The sequence below is a fragment of the Letharia columbiana genome (genome assembly GCF_014066305.1).
Source record: "Letharia columbiana isolate WasteWater2 chromosome Unknown Sc0000005_s0, whole genome shotgun sequence".
Lineage (NCBI taxonomy): Eukaryota > Fungi > Ascomycota > Lecanoromycetes > Lecanorales > Parmeliaceae > Letharia > Letharia columbiana.
Window position 1 is genome coordinate 258,413 of NW_023501041.1, and position 17,058 is coordinate 275,470.

Genomic DNA, 17,058 nt, shown 5'->3' on the forward strand with positions numbered 1-17,058 from the left:
TACGCCGAACTCTTCACCTACGCACATTTGCGTCATCCAGCATTGACTTTTGTTCCTTCGTGCACCGAACCTGAATTTGCATTGGCCAGTGTTGGATGTTGGAGAAGCTGAATAATTAACTCTCACCAATCCTACACCCTACACCCATTCCACTTCGGTGCGACTTCGGTGCGGCGCGGTCGATGCGCATTGTAGAGATCTTGATCATGTGTGCCATATACCGCCATCTGTGCTTAGTATTATTTCCATCAGCGTTAAGAATGGAACTGGATCCTTTTTACTTGACGTTTTCTGTCCGCGTTCCTTTGCCCGTCTTAACCAGGCATTTGCAAAAGTACTCGTTTGCATTCTGACCTACGCCTTAAATCCCCGAGTGCTCGCCTGACCATGTATGATTCGCTTTCAGTGCAGAGCTTAGATGTTCGTATTCCTCCATTCTAGCTACTGATGGATTCGCATTCTTATCTCCGCCGAAATGAAAATAGGCTCTCCTCTGGACTTTCACCACCATCGCCATTCTATTGTCTGTTGGGCGATTCGCCATCCGCTATGTCACCGCCTCAAGGTTCTACTGGGATGACGCTTCGCATCTGCTTTCGCTCCTTCTCCTCATAGCTCTCGCCGGCACATACACAGCCGGGTTTCCATATTCGGCTCGAATCGCAAGGATAGGTCTCAAAGAAGAAGCCGCACCACCACTTACAGATCCTTTCTACCACACCTATCTGCAACTCAGGCTAGTCGTAACGCTGCTGGTATTCATGGTGCTGTGGACAGTAAAAGCGACATTCCTAATCTTCTACCGACTCCTTTTTGAGGTGTCTCTCACTTTCATCCGGGTATGGTGGGCGGCTGTTGCACTTACCTTCGCTTCGTTTTGGGTATGCATTGGCAGCACCTTTACAATTTGCGGATCTGCGAGCGACCTGTATACATTTGGTGTGTAGCTAGTCCTCCAAGCTCTTGAACCGTCAAGACTAATGACCTTCAGAGAAGTGCTCCTCACCTCAGACACTGTACAACATTAGGGCTACCTACAAATACTGGTGTGCTCTGAACGTTTCGTCAGACCTTATAGGTGGGGTTACATTCTTGAATTCTTTTTTGATGGTCTGACACACTACAGTCATCGTATTGCCCCTCTTCATGGTCTGGGGCCTCCAGCTGCGCCAATCACAGAAAGTGGTTCTTGCCGGAATCTTCTCCCTCGGCTTGATAATTGCCATCTTTGACATCCTTCGCACGGTTGAGTCTCTTCAATCGGGCACGTTCTCTGGCGTTGCGCTGTGGTCGAGCCTCGAAGTCACCATCGCGGTCATGGTCGCGTCTTTACCACTCTATCGAGTCCTGCTTACCAGCAAGGGGAGGAAGAGTCTTTTATCTCGTGGCAGCATAGGTCGTTACAAAGACATGAGTGATGGCCAGACCGGAGTCGACAGAAAAGGTTCTGACGGTCGAAGCTGGCGACCTAGTAAGCCATCGGTCAGTACCTTTCGAGATGACCTGGAAACACGCGATTTGGCATCAGCGGATTGTGGGGCGCAAGACCAGCATTTTCCACTTGCTCCCCTGTCACACTAAGTTCTTCAAGACCTGAGCAGACGATTTTAGGTATATATGTTTTCTTGTTGAACTTTAGATGAGGGGTCTTCCTGCAGAAAAGAAGATCAAGACCTTCGATATCTTTCAATGCCACAGATGACTCCCGCGGTTACATCCCTCCGCGCGGAGCGTATTTGACCTTAGCTACGTATTACAGCATCCTGGACGTTCTGGTGTTCATGAGCATATCGGCACGGTGATGAAAACACCATGGGAGCGGAGTATAGTCTGTTGTACAGATAAGGCATCAGTCATAGCAGTCTCCCAAATTTTGTTAGAGGGGATCGGAAACGTGAACCAACCAGGAGGGGAGGGGCTACGATTACTGCATTTGCTGCAGCTGAGCCTTGAAAAACGCCGCTGTGGCAGCGATGCGCCCTTTCAGCTACTACTGCACAAGAGAGGAACAGTAATATGCCGAGGCCATGGTGTGCAAACGCGATAATGATTAATCGGCTAGCGGTAGTACAAACTACAAAGCTTAGTAATTGCTTGGTGAAACTTCGTAATCCGCGCCTCGCAACAGCGGTGCCACCCGAAGGCTGGGAAGTCAGTGAATTAACCCAAAGGGGCTTAGCGAGCTTGGCACGTCTGAGGGACCGAAAGTGTGAAAGTAAAGGCAAGATCTATCTGACCTTATCATTCAGCAGCTGTTCATGGATGGCCCTCCAACAGTCACCATCCTGCTCCTCGGCGACCCTGACTGCGGCAAATCCACCTTCCTTTCGTACACATCTCCCCCCCACCTCTACCGTATCCCAACGCTAAACATTGATCCATAGGAGACTGAGCCATGGCGCCAACTCCATGCGCCAGCAGACCACGTCCTTGCCCCCTCTCCGCGACCTGGACCAGCCCTTCGTCTGGGACATACGCATGTACAACCGATCATACCGCTTCGAATTCTCCGACACGGCTTCCCCCGAGCATTACACGCTGTTGAAGCCCGACTTTATAGTACTGTGCTACGACATCAACGACAGGCGAACCTTGGTGAATGTGCAGCATGTGTGGTTCAAGCGGATGGTGGAGTCCTACATGAAAGACAGGGACGACATTCCCATCATGCTGCTGGGCTTGAAAAGGGATCTCCGGGAGGAAAAGCCCGGGGTGATTTATCCGCAGGAGGTCCGTTTTCCCGAGGTCCGTGGGCGAAGATGACTGGAGCTGACGGCTGAGTTGCTCGTAGGGGCTCAAAGTGGCTCAAGATCTCCGCTGTGACCGGTACGCCGAGTGTTCAGCGACGACGGGCGAGCTCATGAACGAAGTGATCGAAGATATTGCCAGGACAGCGGCCAGGACCACCACCGAAGCCGGGGCTCTGTCGAATGGTGGATGCACCGTAATGTGAAGCGGTGAATCTCCCTTGACAGTATTTGATTGCGTGACGGCGATGACTGTGGTCAAGAGTCGCCGCAGCCAGGGCGAGTATTCCGACTTCATGCTCTATCCGACCGTGACTCTTATCGAAAGCTGTTGCGATTCGGACACCGAGGCAGACTTTGAGGAATCATTACTGGGTTTCTCGAAGCACTCTGACTTGGGGAGTACCCTTTGTTCGAACATTTGAACACACGATACTGCTACAATGACAGAGCAAGCGGGAGGGTGCTTCCGGAGTAAGTGAAACGTGCACGCTAAGGACTGAGCCCCAACTGTTGGCTGGAGTGGAAGGTTTGACGATTGCTTCGCTTGATTTGAATGCAGAGGAAACTTCGAGAAACGCCCTTTGAACCCACCCGACTTGCAAGACGTTTCCACTGGAATCGTATGGAAGCGTGGGATTGATGTCCAAGTGAAACCAGATACTCTCTGGAGTATGCCCGCCTACACATCTTCCTTCCATCTACCTATGGCGTTTCTAGTATGAAGATGCAATGTCGCGAGGTCTTGGCACGCTAGCCTGTTATTTTTCTAGAGAAGAATTATAAAACTGTTGAATCCTTTCACTGTCTGATATATATTTTAATGCACGGACACATTTTCGAATCTCGAGAATGGGAGGCATATTCCTGATTCTTATCTTAAGATCTGTGATACCCTCTCCTTACCATTCATTATCTTCGTTTTCGCTATCGTACCTCTTCGCATAAACAACAACATGAAGCATGCATACCCCCAAAGCATATCTCGAAGGCGCCCAAAAAGCCTTCCGATGGCTAGCTACCCAGTATACCTTTCTTGCCACCCACATGTTCCTTTCCAGATACATTTCCAGCATCACCTCTCATCCCTTCATCAACATATCTGCTTTCGCACGAAAAACTCCTGATGAAGAAACCCATCACATATGTAACCGGACGGTAGCAACCCATCCCCCTCCTCTGCTCGGTCAGACACCGTATCGCCAATCCAACCGGCCTACTTCCTGTCCCCCTAAATGCAAGACCTTCCCTCAAACCCGAAAGCGACAAGAAGCCCCGCCGTTCCCCTCCTCCGCCATCGCTCCCCCAGTCCCAGCCTCCGAAGAGCGCAAGCATGTTCAGGGTGCCAGTCAAGATCGTCCGCGAGCCGTGCCGTCCGCTCGTCCGTGAAGGATCGTATCGATCCCCCAGTTTGAGATCCAGCTCACTTGCGGCTGCAAATATTCAGATGATATAAATGGGAAGGAGAAGGGGAAAGGGTACAGCACGTAGTGCCATTGTTTCTCGGCCCCATGCCGTAACAGACTCCCTGTTCAAAAACCAACGCTATTCCAAGACCCGTCACGTTTACCCATGTTGCGTAAAAATTTAAGTTGTCACAGGCGTCAAGCCCACCCTCGGACGGCCAACCAGACGTCCGGAAGAATGAGAAATTCTCGATGCCTGGCTCCCGTCATCAAAATCAATCGCTTGCTGATCCACGGGCATGAAGCCCGAACATCTGGCCGTTGGCGGAGATGCAACTGCCCAGATGGAAAATTGGAAATTCAACCTACGCTACAGTTGACACTCTTTCGAGAGACCGTACTACGTACTGTCCCCGTTCGCGTTCAAAGCAAAGCGGGATCGACAAAGGAGCTTCGCAATCGCTCACTCGTAGCCCAGGGCCGCCGTCAGAAAAGGGGGAGCATTCCGTAACCCGGATCTCATTCCTGTACCCGCAATCGTTGATATCATGCCAAAATAGCTCAATGTATGCAGCAATCGGTTTGCTGTTGCTCTAGCGGAGAATGTTCGGGAACGAGCAATCTGGAGGCTTTCCTCGAAAACACTCACTCCTTTCGCGCCTACGCTCCCACAGTCGCCACCTCTCCGGTCAAGGCAGCAATAGATCAATAGGAAAGGGAGAATATTTTCGGATTTAGCCATTCAGAGTCAGTAGGTGCTTCTACATAGTTCGCGGATACTCCAACGGCGGCTGTATTGCAAAAGGGTATCATTGTCGTCAGACCTTCCCATGATGCATGGCAACTATTCCCTTATCACACTGAACCATGAAATCCTCCAACCATTCAACGTTTCTTCGGAGCAAGATTGATGCCCCAGTGCTGAGTTTTGCCCGAGTTGAACCCCCTTCGTCCATCGCGCCGGAAGCGCTAACGACTGCGCTCGTGGTGGTGCTATTGGCCAACAACTTCTTCGAATCCTCAACAACACGGCGTAGAAGGTTCGGGCCTGGCTGAGATGAAAGATACAACCACTGGATGACGTCGGCGAAACCATTTGGTGCAGTTATCAAAGCAGTCTTAATGAAGCCCTTGGACATCACGTAGACCTTTTCGTTGTACAATGCGGAGGGTAATTGGGAGTCTGCAGAGCCGATCAATACGTCGAAGCCTGCTTCATCTACCTCGACAAGTCAGTACCGATGCTTAAGTAATGGACAACGCACACGGAGGGTCTTGACAGATGTTCAGACAGAATTAGAAAGGTAGCTGAGATTTCACATCATCGACGACGGGCAGTAAGAGCCACCCTGTCGTACTCGAGCCAAATGCACTCAAGTCATCACTAGGCAGGGGCCCGAGAAATATTCGAATGATGCACTTACTGTAATACGGTTCTTTTACCAGAACTAGCCCCATCAAGCTCACAAGTATCTGTAGAACGGTCGATCTTTTAGAAGACCATTCCTCGTTTCGCTCGTCGGCATCCCAAGTACCCAGCAGACTTAAACAGATTTTGCCATCTTCATACAGATTCGGATTTATGCGGCCCAAGCCACCAGTCCAAGAGTGGAAGAAAGCATCCGGTGGGGACGCAGGAAATGATAGCCCGAAGTGAAGGTCCACGACGAAAGGAGCGAACTCATAAGGCGTATCGAAAGGTCCAACTATCAGTACACGCAGCAGATCGAGTCGGGACTCCCAACTCCTGACGAAAATCCCGTCTGGTAGAGAGGATTGCATAATCTTGTGCTCTTTCATGACGCGCCGCATAAGGTCGGCGGTCAATGGCCGACTCAAACCGAAGAAATGATGATCTGAGGGTGCCGCGTCCTCAAGCACAAAAAAAGGAGGTGGCATCGAGGAACAGCTGGAAAGTCGCGTCGCTGTGTCAGCATTGGAGCTTAGGTTTGGCGGCTCCAAGGTTAGTCCGCGATCAAGCTGGACAAGGTCGTCATTCACGGCCTCCAGGTGATAGACTGGCGGATTCTCATCATCTCTGGACTTCTGCACGTCCAGGCCTCCGACATCGTCTTCATCAGTGGCCCACATACCCTCGTCATCGTCGTCATTGAGTTTCTCTCCACCTTCGTACTCCACAGTGACATCAATAGCCCCCACTGATTCCTGATCTGTTTCACGGTCTGACCACCCGTCGCTCACGGACATAGCATCGCTGAAATACGATTCTCCGTCGTCGTCATCATCTTCTTCGCTGTAGTCTGAGCTGCCTGTAACTGTAGAAGCAACGACTACCACTCGTTCCACAGGTACTTTGACATCTCGGGCCTCGGAAGCGGCTCCGAGCCGGATTACAACCTCTCCATTAAGACATAAATCAATAATCTCTCCGACCCATTCATTGCCCTGCGAAAGAGATCTTCCTTGCGGTGTTGAGCCGGGGTCATCGCCTGCCAGCCCCATGAATGTCTGAGCTCTCTCAAGAGGGGCAGTCAAGAATCCGGGATTGAAAAGCAGTGATGGCTGAGCGACTCTTGAAAGGGGGAGCGAACTAGAACATGCGTACGGCATGTCGACATCTCCATCAGGATCAGTGGATAGAAACGATCGAAGATCTTCTCCACCAGCAGCGTGTGCCGGTGACAGGACCTGCTCTGGAGCGATCCTAACAAGATCGCCTAGATTCAAGGCCAAAGCGGCGTGAGCAGCAATGTCATAAAGAGGAACTTCTACAACCTCATTACGCAACTTCCCATAAGTTGACGCGGAGTACTGGGAGGCCTTCTCTTCTTCGTCTATATCGATCTCAGTGCCTTCGTACCATCTGACACGAGCGATACGCTCTCGGGCGTCCACGGACTGCACCACTCCCACTTTGTGAAGGCGAATGATTGGGACCTCATCGCCCATTTTCTCCTCGTCCGGGAGGAATGACACCTTCTCGCCTGGCCACACATCATTTTCATCGGGATTCAAGTAAGGAAATAGTTGAGCTGAGTCGTCTTCGGTAATAGAACAGTCCTGCCAACGTACCGTGACCTTGGTAGACGTTGCAACGACCTGGAGCACATTCATATCGAATCCTTGGGTAGCAGCACGAGGCATTCGATCAAAGATGGGCGTTGGGTTAGGATGAGTGGCACCTTCAGAGGCAGGACCATACTTGACTGCAGCACCGGTGGGATCCCTGAACCTCACCTTATTGCCAAAGCCGGTATCTGGGCTGTAAGAGGCGTTAGCAACCAGCTGTTTAGGAAGCTTGCTCCGATCGAAGACGATGATCTCTCCAGTCTGAAGCTCTTCAGTATCTAACAGCGTCGACGGCTGGAGTGGCGGAGCATCTTGAGATGCAATCGGAGACAGCCAGCGAACCTCAATCTGTACGTTGCGAACATCAACTACTATCCCCCTTGGCGTAATTGATGGATCATAAGCACCGAACTTCCATCTTCCGCAGCGTAAGTTGCCCTTCTTTGTTTGGACGTGCTGGCCAGGATAGCAAGGTTCAGCTGGGATCGATCGGGTTTGGCCCACGCCTGGAGCGTGTTGCTTTGGGCAATATTGGTAATAACCAGCACAATCTAGGCGCTGCGCGAGCTCATAAGAAGGAGTACCAGGGATCCAGTAAGGCTCATCAAGCTCCTCTGGGTCCTCAACGACAACCACGCTACCATTAGCGAGACGAATCGTGACTTCATCATAAACAGATCTCACTTCCCCAATCCATCCTTTGTACATCAGATTATCCTCTTCACGATAGGTGTTCCAAAACTTCAACTCTGAAGCAGGGGCTTGAAGAAAGGGCGAGACAGCGCTATTTAACGGTTTCAGTCCATTCACTTCCGGGCTGGTCGGGGCTGGAAATCCATGAACAAGCTTGGAACTAGGTGTCGTTGCATCTTTACTATCATGCCTTGGGGCGCGAGGCCCATGAGATGGCGTATGAACTTGGACTGGAGGATGCTGTCGTCTCGAAAAATCGGCTTGGCTGCATGTAGGACGCAAAGAGCACATAAGAGACGTAGCTATCACGGTTCCACTCTGTGCATCTGAAAGCCTTTTCTTGACAACATCGCCAGCAGCGAGAGACCGATCGATCAACTGGAGAGAGCTTTCGGCGACAAGGCAGTAGCCATCATAGTCCTGGCTGAAAGCAATGATCACATAGCCAGGAGTAAGCTTCGCATTATCGAACCAAGCTTTTCGAACCCTCAAAGGTATATCGTGGTGAATGTAACAATTAAGTAAGCCTTCAGATGAGGACTCAACATCACTCCATGTACCCTCGACTGTGCCAACAATAGCTGGATCAGCCTTAAAGGCACATGTGTCTTCGACGAAGAATTTTGACATCTTGCCCTGATATCAGATGTGAATTGTGGCTGTCAGCCTGCTAACACCTCATCTGAAAGGCCCGCAGACAGGCAGCATCGTTATTTGTGACTGGTTTAGAAGTACCTGGGGATTGTGAGGTTTGGAGAACACTACATGGGAGCAACGTGACACCAGCGAGCTCGCCTTGCCTCGGCGGCCGGAGCCGTTGATTGTAATCTTATCACCTGCGCAATCGTTTTTAGCGCCTGCCGTACTGAAAGTTCCTCCTATGAACCCAGCGGATTGGGACCTCGAGCTGCGGCTTCTGCCATGACAAAATGGGAGCTACAGGTTCTCCTGCCAAAGAGAAAGCTCTTCAACGGCCACGCGAACCGTTACTTCTCCCAATGCGGTCCCAGATGCCGCGAGAGCCTGCCCTCAATCGCTCCTAGACCCTCCCTCAACATTAAACACATCCGGCAGAATCCCGAACTCTACTCCCAGAACTGCCTCGAGCGCAACTACAAAGCCCAGAGTGACAGTCCTTTCAAGATTGTCAAGCTCTTCGAGAAATGGCTCCTATCCCAAAAGAGTACGCGCGGACTACGGGAGAAGAGCAATGCCATCAGAACGCAGCTGTCTCATTCCAGAACTTTCAGCGGTATCGAGGGAGAGGCACAAGATGGACAAGGCAAGCAGAAGACGCAGTTGGTGGAGGAGGCCCAGGACTTGAAAAAGCAACTATCGGCCATCGAGGCTCTCGAGGGACAGCTGAATAACGAGATCGAGGATCTAGCAGCTGAGCTACCAAATCTCACGAGCGACCAAACGCCTAGAGGCGATGAGCCTAAGGTCTTGGGCTATATCAACGAACATTCGAACCCTCCCTCTACGTCCCACGACCGAACATGGAGAAACCACGTCCACATCGGTACGGAATTCGATTTGCTAGACTTTGCTGGCGCTGCTACAACGAGCGGGTGGGGCTGGTACTATCTAAAGAATGAAGCAGCGCTACTCGAGCAGGCCTTGATCCAATACGCAGTCAGGGTGGCCATGCAGCACGGCTTCACAGTCGTCACACCTCCCTCAATGGTCTACTCGCACATTGCCGCGGCCTGTGGATTCCGGCCTCGTGATCAGAGTGGGGAGCAGCAAGTATACGACACACAGCAGAGTGAAAGGGATCAAGAAAAGGGCAAGCCGTCGCATAGTCTCGCAGGGACGGCTGAGATACCGCTTGCTGGGATGAAGGCGGATGCGGCCGTTGACCGAGCGGACTTGCCGATCCAGGTGGTTGGGCCAAGCCGGTGTTACAGAGCAGAGGCAGGCGCCAGGGGTGTGGAAACAAAAGGATTATATCGCGTTCACGAGTTCACGAAAGTGGAAATGTTCGCTTGGACGGCTCAAGGAGGCGAGGACGAAGCTTTCCTCTCCATGCTCTCTATTCAGCAGGAGATTCTTCAGAACCTCGGGCTACACTGTCGCATACTCGAGATGCCATCGACAGACTTAGGGGCCAGCGCCGTCAGAAAACAGGATATCGAGGCATTCTTCCCTTCCAGGCGTGAGAAAGATGGTGGATGGGGTGAGGTCACCTCGACGTCGATCTGTACCGACTATCAGACAAGGCGACTGAACACGAGGGTACGAAACCCCGCAGGATCTCAGACCAAGATGGACTTTCCATCCACTGTCAACGGAACAGCTTTGGCTGTACCCCGAGTCCTCGCTGCACTATTGGAGAATGGTTGGGATGAGAAAGAAGTCTGTGTGAGGATACCGGAGGTGCTCTGGCCGTGGATGCATGGGATGCAGATTATAAAGAAGAAGCGTCGACTGGAAGCACCCTCCAAGCATCAAGAGACGAAGGGTTAATTAGTCAGCCTTCTGAGTCATGCGCAACAGCTTCAGTGGCATGATGGCATGATAACCTTGGCTGCGAATCTGACACCAGTGTAACATTATTGAATACCAAGCTGCAGCAACGCTAAAATCGCGGGCCAGTGATGCATCGTCCAGGACTTCAACCCTTCCTCCGCCTAACCTCTGTCTTCTCAACATGCATCGTACTCTTCCCATCCAAGATGCTGCTCTCCATCGTCAGCTTATCCTCCACCTCCCCGTCATACATGATATCCTCCCCACCAAACTGCATATCCTCATCCTCCGCAATCTCCGTAATAAGCGTACTACTATCCATTAAGCCCTCCACCATCACACCCTCCTCTCTACCCTCTCTCTTCCTAGCGCCTTTCTGTTCTTTCGACTCCACAAACCTCTTCTTAATTGTCTCGATCATCTTGCCAAACCAGTAGAAGTTCAACGTATTTAGCACAACATTACTGCTCAAGTAGACAATAGCCAACCAAGCCGGCATGGGATAGTCGCCTGCAAAACGCATGATGTCCGCACCCCCCGCTTCTGGCTCGAATACTGCCTTCGAGCTCCTAGTGAGAGGGTCGTAGTGCAGCGCAGCCCAGACATCTTGGGAGACGCGGATCGATTGATAGGTGCCCCAGAGCAAGCGACAGCAGAAGAAGCTGGAGAGGAGGAACATGCCATTGTACCATTGCGGTCGGGAGCCGGTCATGTGAAGTTTATCGAAGAACCAGTGAAAGTTGAGGAAGGGGGAGGAGAGCTCGTAGAGAATGAAGGTGGGGCCGTAGAAGTTGACGAAAGGCCTCTATATTGTTCGCATTAGTCGAATTCACTCCCTGCAGCCCAGGACTATACTCTTCCCAGAGAAGTAAGGGAGGAGGGAATACTCACGAATCCCAACGAAAAGACCACCAGCGCCGCCACCGCATGCGCCAATAGCCCCCATCCAAACACCCCCACGTTTCCCGCACACACAATGAGATCCCACAAAAAGTACCCGGCCGCGAATCCCTGAATCATGCCATCCGCTCCCGTATATCCCCACACCCGTTCCTCCCATCCCATCCTCCCCCTCTCCTCATCCATCCACATGACCCATAGAGCCAGCGTATTGATGAGAAGCGATTGTGATAAAGAAACGACGTGGACGTCCCAGTTCAGTCTTGTGCGGGCGCTGAGGGCAGGATAGATGCGGGGGAAGAGCTTGCTGGAGACATAAGGGGAGATGTAGCGGCAGATTAGGTGGTAGACGAGGGTTGCGAGGAGGAGTTCGTGAATATGGAGCGAGAGGGTGGGCAAGGAGAGCGCGTTAGCGAGTGGTGTGGTTAGATGTGTGAGCAGTGAGGGCGGCGGAAAGGGGAATGGGTCGTGCATGGTTTGAAATATGAGAGCTCAAGGCGGCGAGGCTGGCCAGTCGGTTGCGTGAGAAGCGTTATCGAAGCATTATGGTCAGTGTGTATGAGATAGGAATGAAGCCGTGCAGGAAAAGAGATTGGGAGGCAACAACAAGGCAACAGTGTCAGCTTATGTGTGTTGAGACAAAAAACCTCAAGACCAGGATCAGATGCTGCAGATAGCTGATGACTTACAGCAGACGGCGCCGGTGAAAAGTTTCCCCGTATGCCAGCCAACTTTGACGAGACACGAGAGACGCATTATCTTCCATCAATCTATCAATGTCTTGAAGCCGACATCTTGCAAGAACATGGAATTGTTCGCGTACCCTTAATCTTCTACCATGAGAGTTTGAAACTGTTTTGCGGGTGCCTGCAAGTATCATCGCCGGTCTTCGCCTTGAACACACATGGTGAAACAGAGGCCAGCTACCTCGTATTAATATTGTGACATCTCTTCTTACAGCCTGGCCTATTTAGGGAGAGTGGAGGTAAAGTGTCAACGGGGAAATGGCTGAGCGGTCTTCTTTATTAAGCGCTCTCGATTGGCCACCGCTGAGACGACCGTCACGCATGAAACCCACCTAACCAGAGTCCTTTACTTGAAGAAATATTCTCTTCGACTCGTCCTACTTCCGCAATTACTTTGAAAGAAATCAGTGATTTTAAGAGCAACCATCAGATCCGCAGGAACGGAACAATGCCAACTTCTGTCAGCACTACACTTACGAAATGCCTAGCAGCCTTGAATCATATCAAAACACGAGCGGAGCAGCCTGACTATCGCCATGAGGGAGATGTTCCCTCAGCTTCTTGGACAAACGAGTTGAGCCGCCTGCGAGTATGGACTTCCAACGTTGAGGCTTATGAAACGGGTCAATCCTCGCTTGAGTCCATCCTAGGCAATACTTCACCGTTAACCGGCCGAGCGGTCACGGGTCTGCTCGAGAATCTACATCTGCTTCTTAGTGATATTCTTGGGAAGCTCTCCAGAGCCGCCCCAAGCGCTTCTGGAGATGATGCGCCATCGACCACTTCGCCTGAGCCGACGACAGAACTTCAGCAGCTTTACCCAGAAGTCGTCAGCTCCATCGATTGGCTGTATGTGGTCTTTGGGTGATACAAGCAAGGGGCCCTTGGTGGAGGATGACGAAAAGTAAGCCGGACCGCATGCCTCAGCCTCAGCCTCAGATGAAATTCCGACTAATTATTTTGAGCCTCGCGCAGATTACGGTCAAGATGGAATTGGCCCCGTCAATGACTTGTGGCATGATGGTCATGGTGGTAACGATGATAACGGAGATTTCACCACCCTGGGCACTCAACCATCTGCTTAGCCCAAGCTCTCAAAGCGCGAGGGAAAAGGTTCAGGAGGTCGCAAGGCGGAGAACCACGCTGGAAATTGCGCTAGTTGTGCAAGAGAATTGGGCGTACGAGTATGCTATTACATACTGAGGCGAAAATAGTACAGTCACAATAAGCTTGCCAATGTCACCATCAATTCAACCCACCCTCCCAGCCGATATCGTTTGCAAAGGCTTCGACGTGGGTCATTTCCAACCTCGTGTCAAAACACAATCCTCAATCAGCATTCCCAACTCCCCCATCCCATTCTACCGCCCCGTACATAACAATCCAGAGCCTATGCGAACGAAACCTCAACACAGCACTACCTCTTCACCCCCGACAACCCATAGTCGCATGGACGAGGAGTACGTAACCATCAACCCTACAAACCGCATCCTTTCCCTTCCTTTCCTTTCCTTTCCATTCCTTTCCCTTACCCCTGAACGGAGTCGTCCAACTCGTGCACGTAACACAATACCGCAACGGACGTTCCCCCCCGCACACCACGTAAAAAACGGTAGTCTTCTCCACTCCGCTCCAGTCTGCTCCAGAGATCGTTCTATGCTCTGACAGATCGTCTGACGTCGCGGAGGTGAGGCACGTGTTGGCTCTCGGATGTATACGTACGAAGGGGTTTTCCCCAGGGTCTTGGTGGTTACATACGGTGCGGCTTCGACGAATAAGGAGTTTGTTTGTTTGGTGAAGGGGCTGAGAATTATGATTAAGGTTTGATTCTAGTACATGATGGAATCCACCAGCGATATGTTGTATAACGAGATTATTCGGTGGGAGACCTGAGCGAGCGGGTGAGAAAAGATGTTCTTGTTATTTTTCTGTGTCGTTGCCAGACTTTCTGGCTAGCTTCTGGTACGGTGTAATGTCAACGCAGTAAAAATTTTAGCATCCTGTTGACCGGATCCTCTTGGCTGCTTGTTTGTATATACGATGCCTACAACTATTACAGACAGACAGGCTGGCGTTCCCAACCTACGGCCCCCAGCTCTTCGCCTATGTCGTCCTCGAGCTGCAGTACTGCAGCACAGGCCATCAAAGCTTTGCGCATCCCGATTTGCCTGGACCTGGACTCTGCATTGGGAAAATTGCGTCCACCATCTCGCCTCCTCTCACGGCAAGGATTGAGAGGAGGCTATCGCTTAACTACGGGTGTCGATGGTCAGTCAATTGCTTGCCAGGATGGATGCAGGAGTACGCCACTTACCCCATGACTATCCTCACAGCAGCCCTGCAACCAAATCCCACAATCACTTGCCACGGCGTCCTTGCGGAACTTGACCTTGTAGTTCCTTTCCACGGCATACCGATTCTCCCGAAGCAGATGCCGCGCAGGTTCCAACAGTGTCTCATGTCCATTCCGCTCGTACCCCGTTCCAAGCACCGCTAGATCGAAGCTCGAATCCGACATGGTAATTTCCCCGTTCGAAGTATTCTTCAGTTTCAGCCGTATCCGACGATCTGGACAGGTCTCAAACCCCACGACCTCCCGCCACGCCACGATCTTGTACTGCCATTTACTCTGGTCCGGCTCATGCAAGCGTTGGTGGTACATGCTCTCGTACATACGATCTAGAAGCTCGGGTCGTATTACTCCGTAGTTCGTTGCTTTGTCGCTCCAGGTGGTTTTCAGTCTTGATTCGGTGGGGAGATCGTAGAACATGTCAACGCGTTCGGGGTCGAAGATCTCGTTCACACTAGAGAATCAGGATGCAATCAGTAGTGCTCGGATTGCAGGGTTGCGAAAGACCCACAAGGGACTATCGTCGCTGGGTTTGAGCGCAGATGCTCCGGTGTAGAGAGTGATGTAGGAGTTTGGATATCGACTTTGCAAATCGTTGAAGATCTCGGCCGCACTTTGACCACCCCCAATAACAGCCACATTATGTGCCTTGTTTGCATCTGTCAAGATACTGGGGGCAGCTTTTGAGTATAAAGAAGAATGGATAATCCGGCGGTCAAGACCGCCAGTTGAAAGCGCAGGCGGTATCCTGGGCTTCCCGCCTATAGCAACGACCACACTTCTCGCAGTGACGGTGTTTGTTTCGTTCGTCTCGACATTTCTGGAAAGCACCCGCCATGCCTGGATGGGTCCCATGCGGTTCTCGGCCGGTGACACGCAGATGGTTTCGTGGCCGTATTGGACATCTTCTTCAAAGTGCGAAGCGCACCACGACATATAGTCATTGTATTCCTCGCGCAGTGGAAGGAAAGTTGAGAGGTTCGTGAATGCGACGAGACGGTTCTTGGACTTGAGATAATTGACAAATGTAAATTTCGATCGAGGGTTCCGTAAAGTGGCCAGGTCTTTGAGGAAAGAGATCTGCATACGGGCATTCGGAAGGAGCATGCCAGCATGCCAAACGAAAGTCCGCTGTCTTTCTATGTATAGGACTCGAGCTTTGATTTCCCGGTCATGAAGAGCAATAGCGATGGCCAAAGACGCAGGCCCAAACCCGATACATACGAGATCATATTGATATTGGAGAGCTGCGCTAGTTTGAGAAGTGTGGTGGGCGGGTTCCGATAGCATTGCGGCGTCTAATGTTGCAGAAGGTATCAGAGGAGAATCTACTCTAGACGCTTGGATGCTTGCCAAAAGCACGCTGTTCCTTGCTTGACAACTGTTTAAGTCAAATGATGGACAAGCGTGAATTGTAGATTTGGAACCGATACCGTTATCTCATTACAAGTTTCTTGAGCTCATGCCTAGCATTTCATGGCCTTTTCTTTGCGGACATGCAGTTGTTGTAATAGTAGTGCAAAATATGACTCTGTAGGGCATCGTGCATGTTTAGCTGCTTGATCGTCCGCCGCACTACTCGTATTTACTCGTACCCATCATTGTATACAAGTAATACTCGTATATTATGAATTCCATAAATAACTGACCCAGCTACTCCAGGTCTTCTCAAAGGATAACTTTGAGAGAAATATTAATCTTATGCGACAGCATGTGGTTGTTATAAAAACTTTGTCACCCATCTAACTCCTTCATAAAGAAAAACAGTTCGCGACCGTTAAATTACACAAAACTTTAGAAAAGCCACTAGTCCCATTTGAGGTTTTGGGCACACCGTAACCGTTGAATTACGCAAAACTTTAGGAAATCCACTAGTCCCATTTGAGGTTTTGGGCACACCGTAACCGTTGAATTACGCAAAACTTTAGGAAAGCCACTAGTCCCATTTGAGGTTTTGGGCACACCGTAACCGTTGAATTAAGCTTATTACTCGAAAGATTATTTAAAAAAAAATCTTTTATTTATATAAAGATTAATTTAGCTAAATTAAAGAAAAATCTAAGAAAAAAAAATATCTTTAATATACTAAAAGATATAAACTCTAGATTAAATCTTCTTTATACTTTTATTAATTTAATATTAGCTATAAATCTATTAACTCTAAATCTAGATAATAGATAAAGTTAAATTATTATAAATATATTATAAATATATTATTATTTAAAAGAACTTAAAAACTTCGATAAGAAGATTCTAAATATTATTATATTATTCGTATAATATAAGAAAATACATTTTATCTTTAGAAGATATATTATTAAATCTAATTTAAGTTATATTAAAGTATAAATTATAAATAATATTAAAGAAGAGTTAATTATAATATTTATACTCATCGCTAATTAATAAGTTTTTTTAAAAAGCGCTATTAATACTATTAATATTTAATATAATAAATTAAAAACTTTAATAAAAAGCTTTTAAACTACTAATTATAATATTTAAATATTTAAATAATAAAATAAAGAATTTAATTAGAATATCGCTTAAGCTAAGATAAAGATATTAATAATTATTATTTAGCTAAGTAATAGTAATAGCTAATTATTCTATAAGCGAGAAATAAATAATAAATTTCGAGATTTATATAATAGATATCGTATTAATATTATAGAATTTATTAAAAAGATAAGAAATTTAAATAAGACTTAAAG

General features: G+C 49.4%; 7 protein-coding genes across 7 annotated transcripts; 4 read left to right on the forward strand and 3 right to left on the reverse strand.

The window, feature by feature from the left end:
* Nucleotides 1-387: 387 nt before the first annotated feature.
* Nucleotides 388-1,581, forward strand: HO173_002501 (uncharacterized protein; the record flags this gene model as incomplete). The annotated part of the gene is made up of 4 exons (XM_037304434.1): nt 388-420; nt 486-939; nt 992-1,078; nt 1,127-1,581. The coding sequence occupies 4 exons, from the start codon at nt 388-390 to the stop codon at nt 1,579-1,581; spliced, it is 1,029 nt and encodes a 342-aa protein (XP_037168527.1).
* Nucleotides 1,582-2,258: 677 nt separating this feature from the next.
* On the forward strand, nt 2,259-2,953 carry HO173_002502 (uncharacterized protein; the record flags this gene model as incomplete). The annotated part of the gene is made up of 3 exons (XM_037304435.1): nt 2,259-2,329; nt 2,385-2,730; nt 2,792-2,953. The coding sequence occupies 3 exons, from the start codon at nt 2,259-2,261 to the stop codon at nt 2,951-2,953; spliced, it is 579 nt and encodes a 192-aa protein (XP_037168528.1).
* A 2,018-nt stretch (nt 2,954-4,971) lies between these two features.
* HO173_002503 (uncharacterized protein) lies at nt 4,972-8,506 on the reverse strand (the record flags this gene model as incomplete). Its single annotated transcript, XM_037304436.1, has 2 exons — nt 4,972-5,372; nt 5,578-8,506. 2 exons carry the CDS (start codon nt 8,504-8,506, stop codon nt 4,972-4,974), a joined length of 3,330 nt encoding a protein of 1,109 aa, XP_037168529.1.
* A 291-nt stretch (nt 8,507-8,797) lies between these two features.
* HO173_002504 (uncharacterized protein) lies at nt 8,798-10,345 on the forward strand (the record flags this gene model as incomplete). The annotated part of the gene is made up of 1 exon (XM_037304437.1): nt 8,798-10,345. One exon carries the CDS (start codon nt 8,798-8,800, stop codon nt 10,343-10,345), a length of 1,548 nt encoding a protein of 515 aa, XP_037168530.1.
* A 148-nt stretch (nt 10,346-10,493) lies between these two features.
* On the reverse strand, nt 10,494-11,722 carry HO173_002505 (uncharacterized protein; the record flags this gene model as incomplete). Its single annotated transcript, XM_037304438.1, has 2 exons — nt 10,494-11,153; nt 11,240-11,722. 2 exons carry the CDS (start codon nt 11,720-11,722, stop codon nt 10,494-10,496), a joined length of 1,143 nt encoding a protein of 380 aa, XP_037168531.1.
* Nucleotides 11,723-12,442: 720 nt separating this feature from the next.
* On the forward strand, nt 12,443-12,862 carry HO173_002506 (uncharacterized protein; the record flags this gene model as incomplete). Its single annotated transcript, XM_037304439.1, has 1 exon — nt 12,443-12,862. The coding sequence occupies one exon, from the start codon at nt 12,443-12,445 to the stop codon at nt 12,860-12,862; it is 420 nt and encodes a 139-aa protein (XP_037168532.1).
* A 1,274-nt stretch (nt 12,863-14,136) lies between these two features.
* HO173_002507 (uncharacterized protein) lies at nt 14,137-15,634 on the reverse strand (the record flags this gene model as incomplete). Its single annotated transcript, XM_037304440.1, has 3 exons — nt 14,137-14,247; nt 14,309-14,798; nt 14,856-15,634. The coding sequence occupies 3 exons, from the start codon at nt 15,632-15,634 to the stop codon at nt 14,137-14,139; spliced, it is 1,380 nt and encodes a 459-aa protein (XP_037168533.1).
* Nucleotides 15,635-17,058: the final 1,424 nt, after the last annotated feature.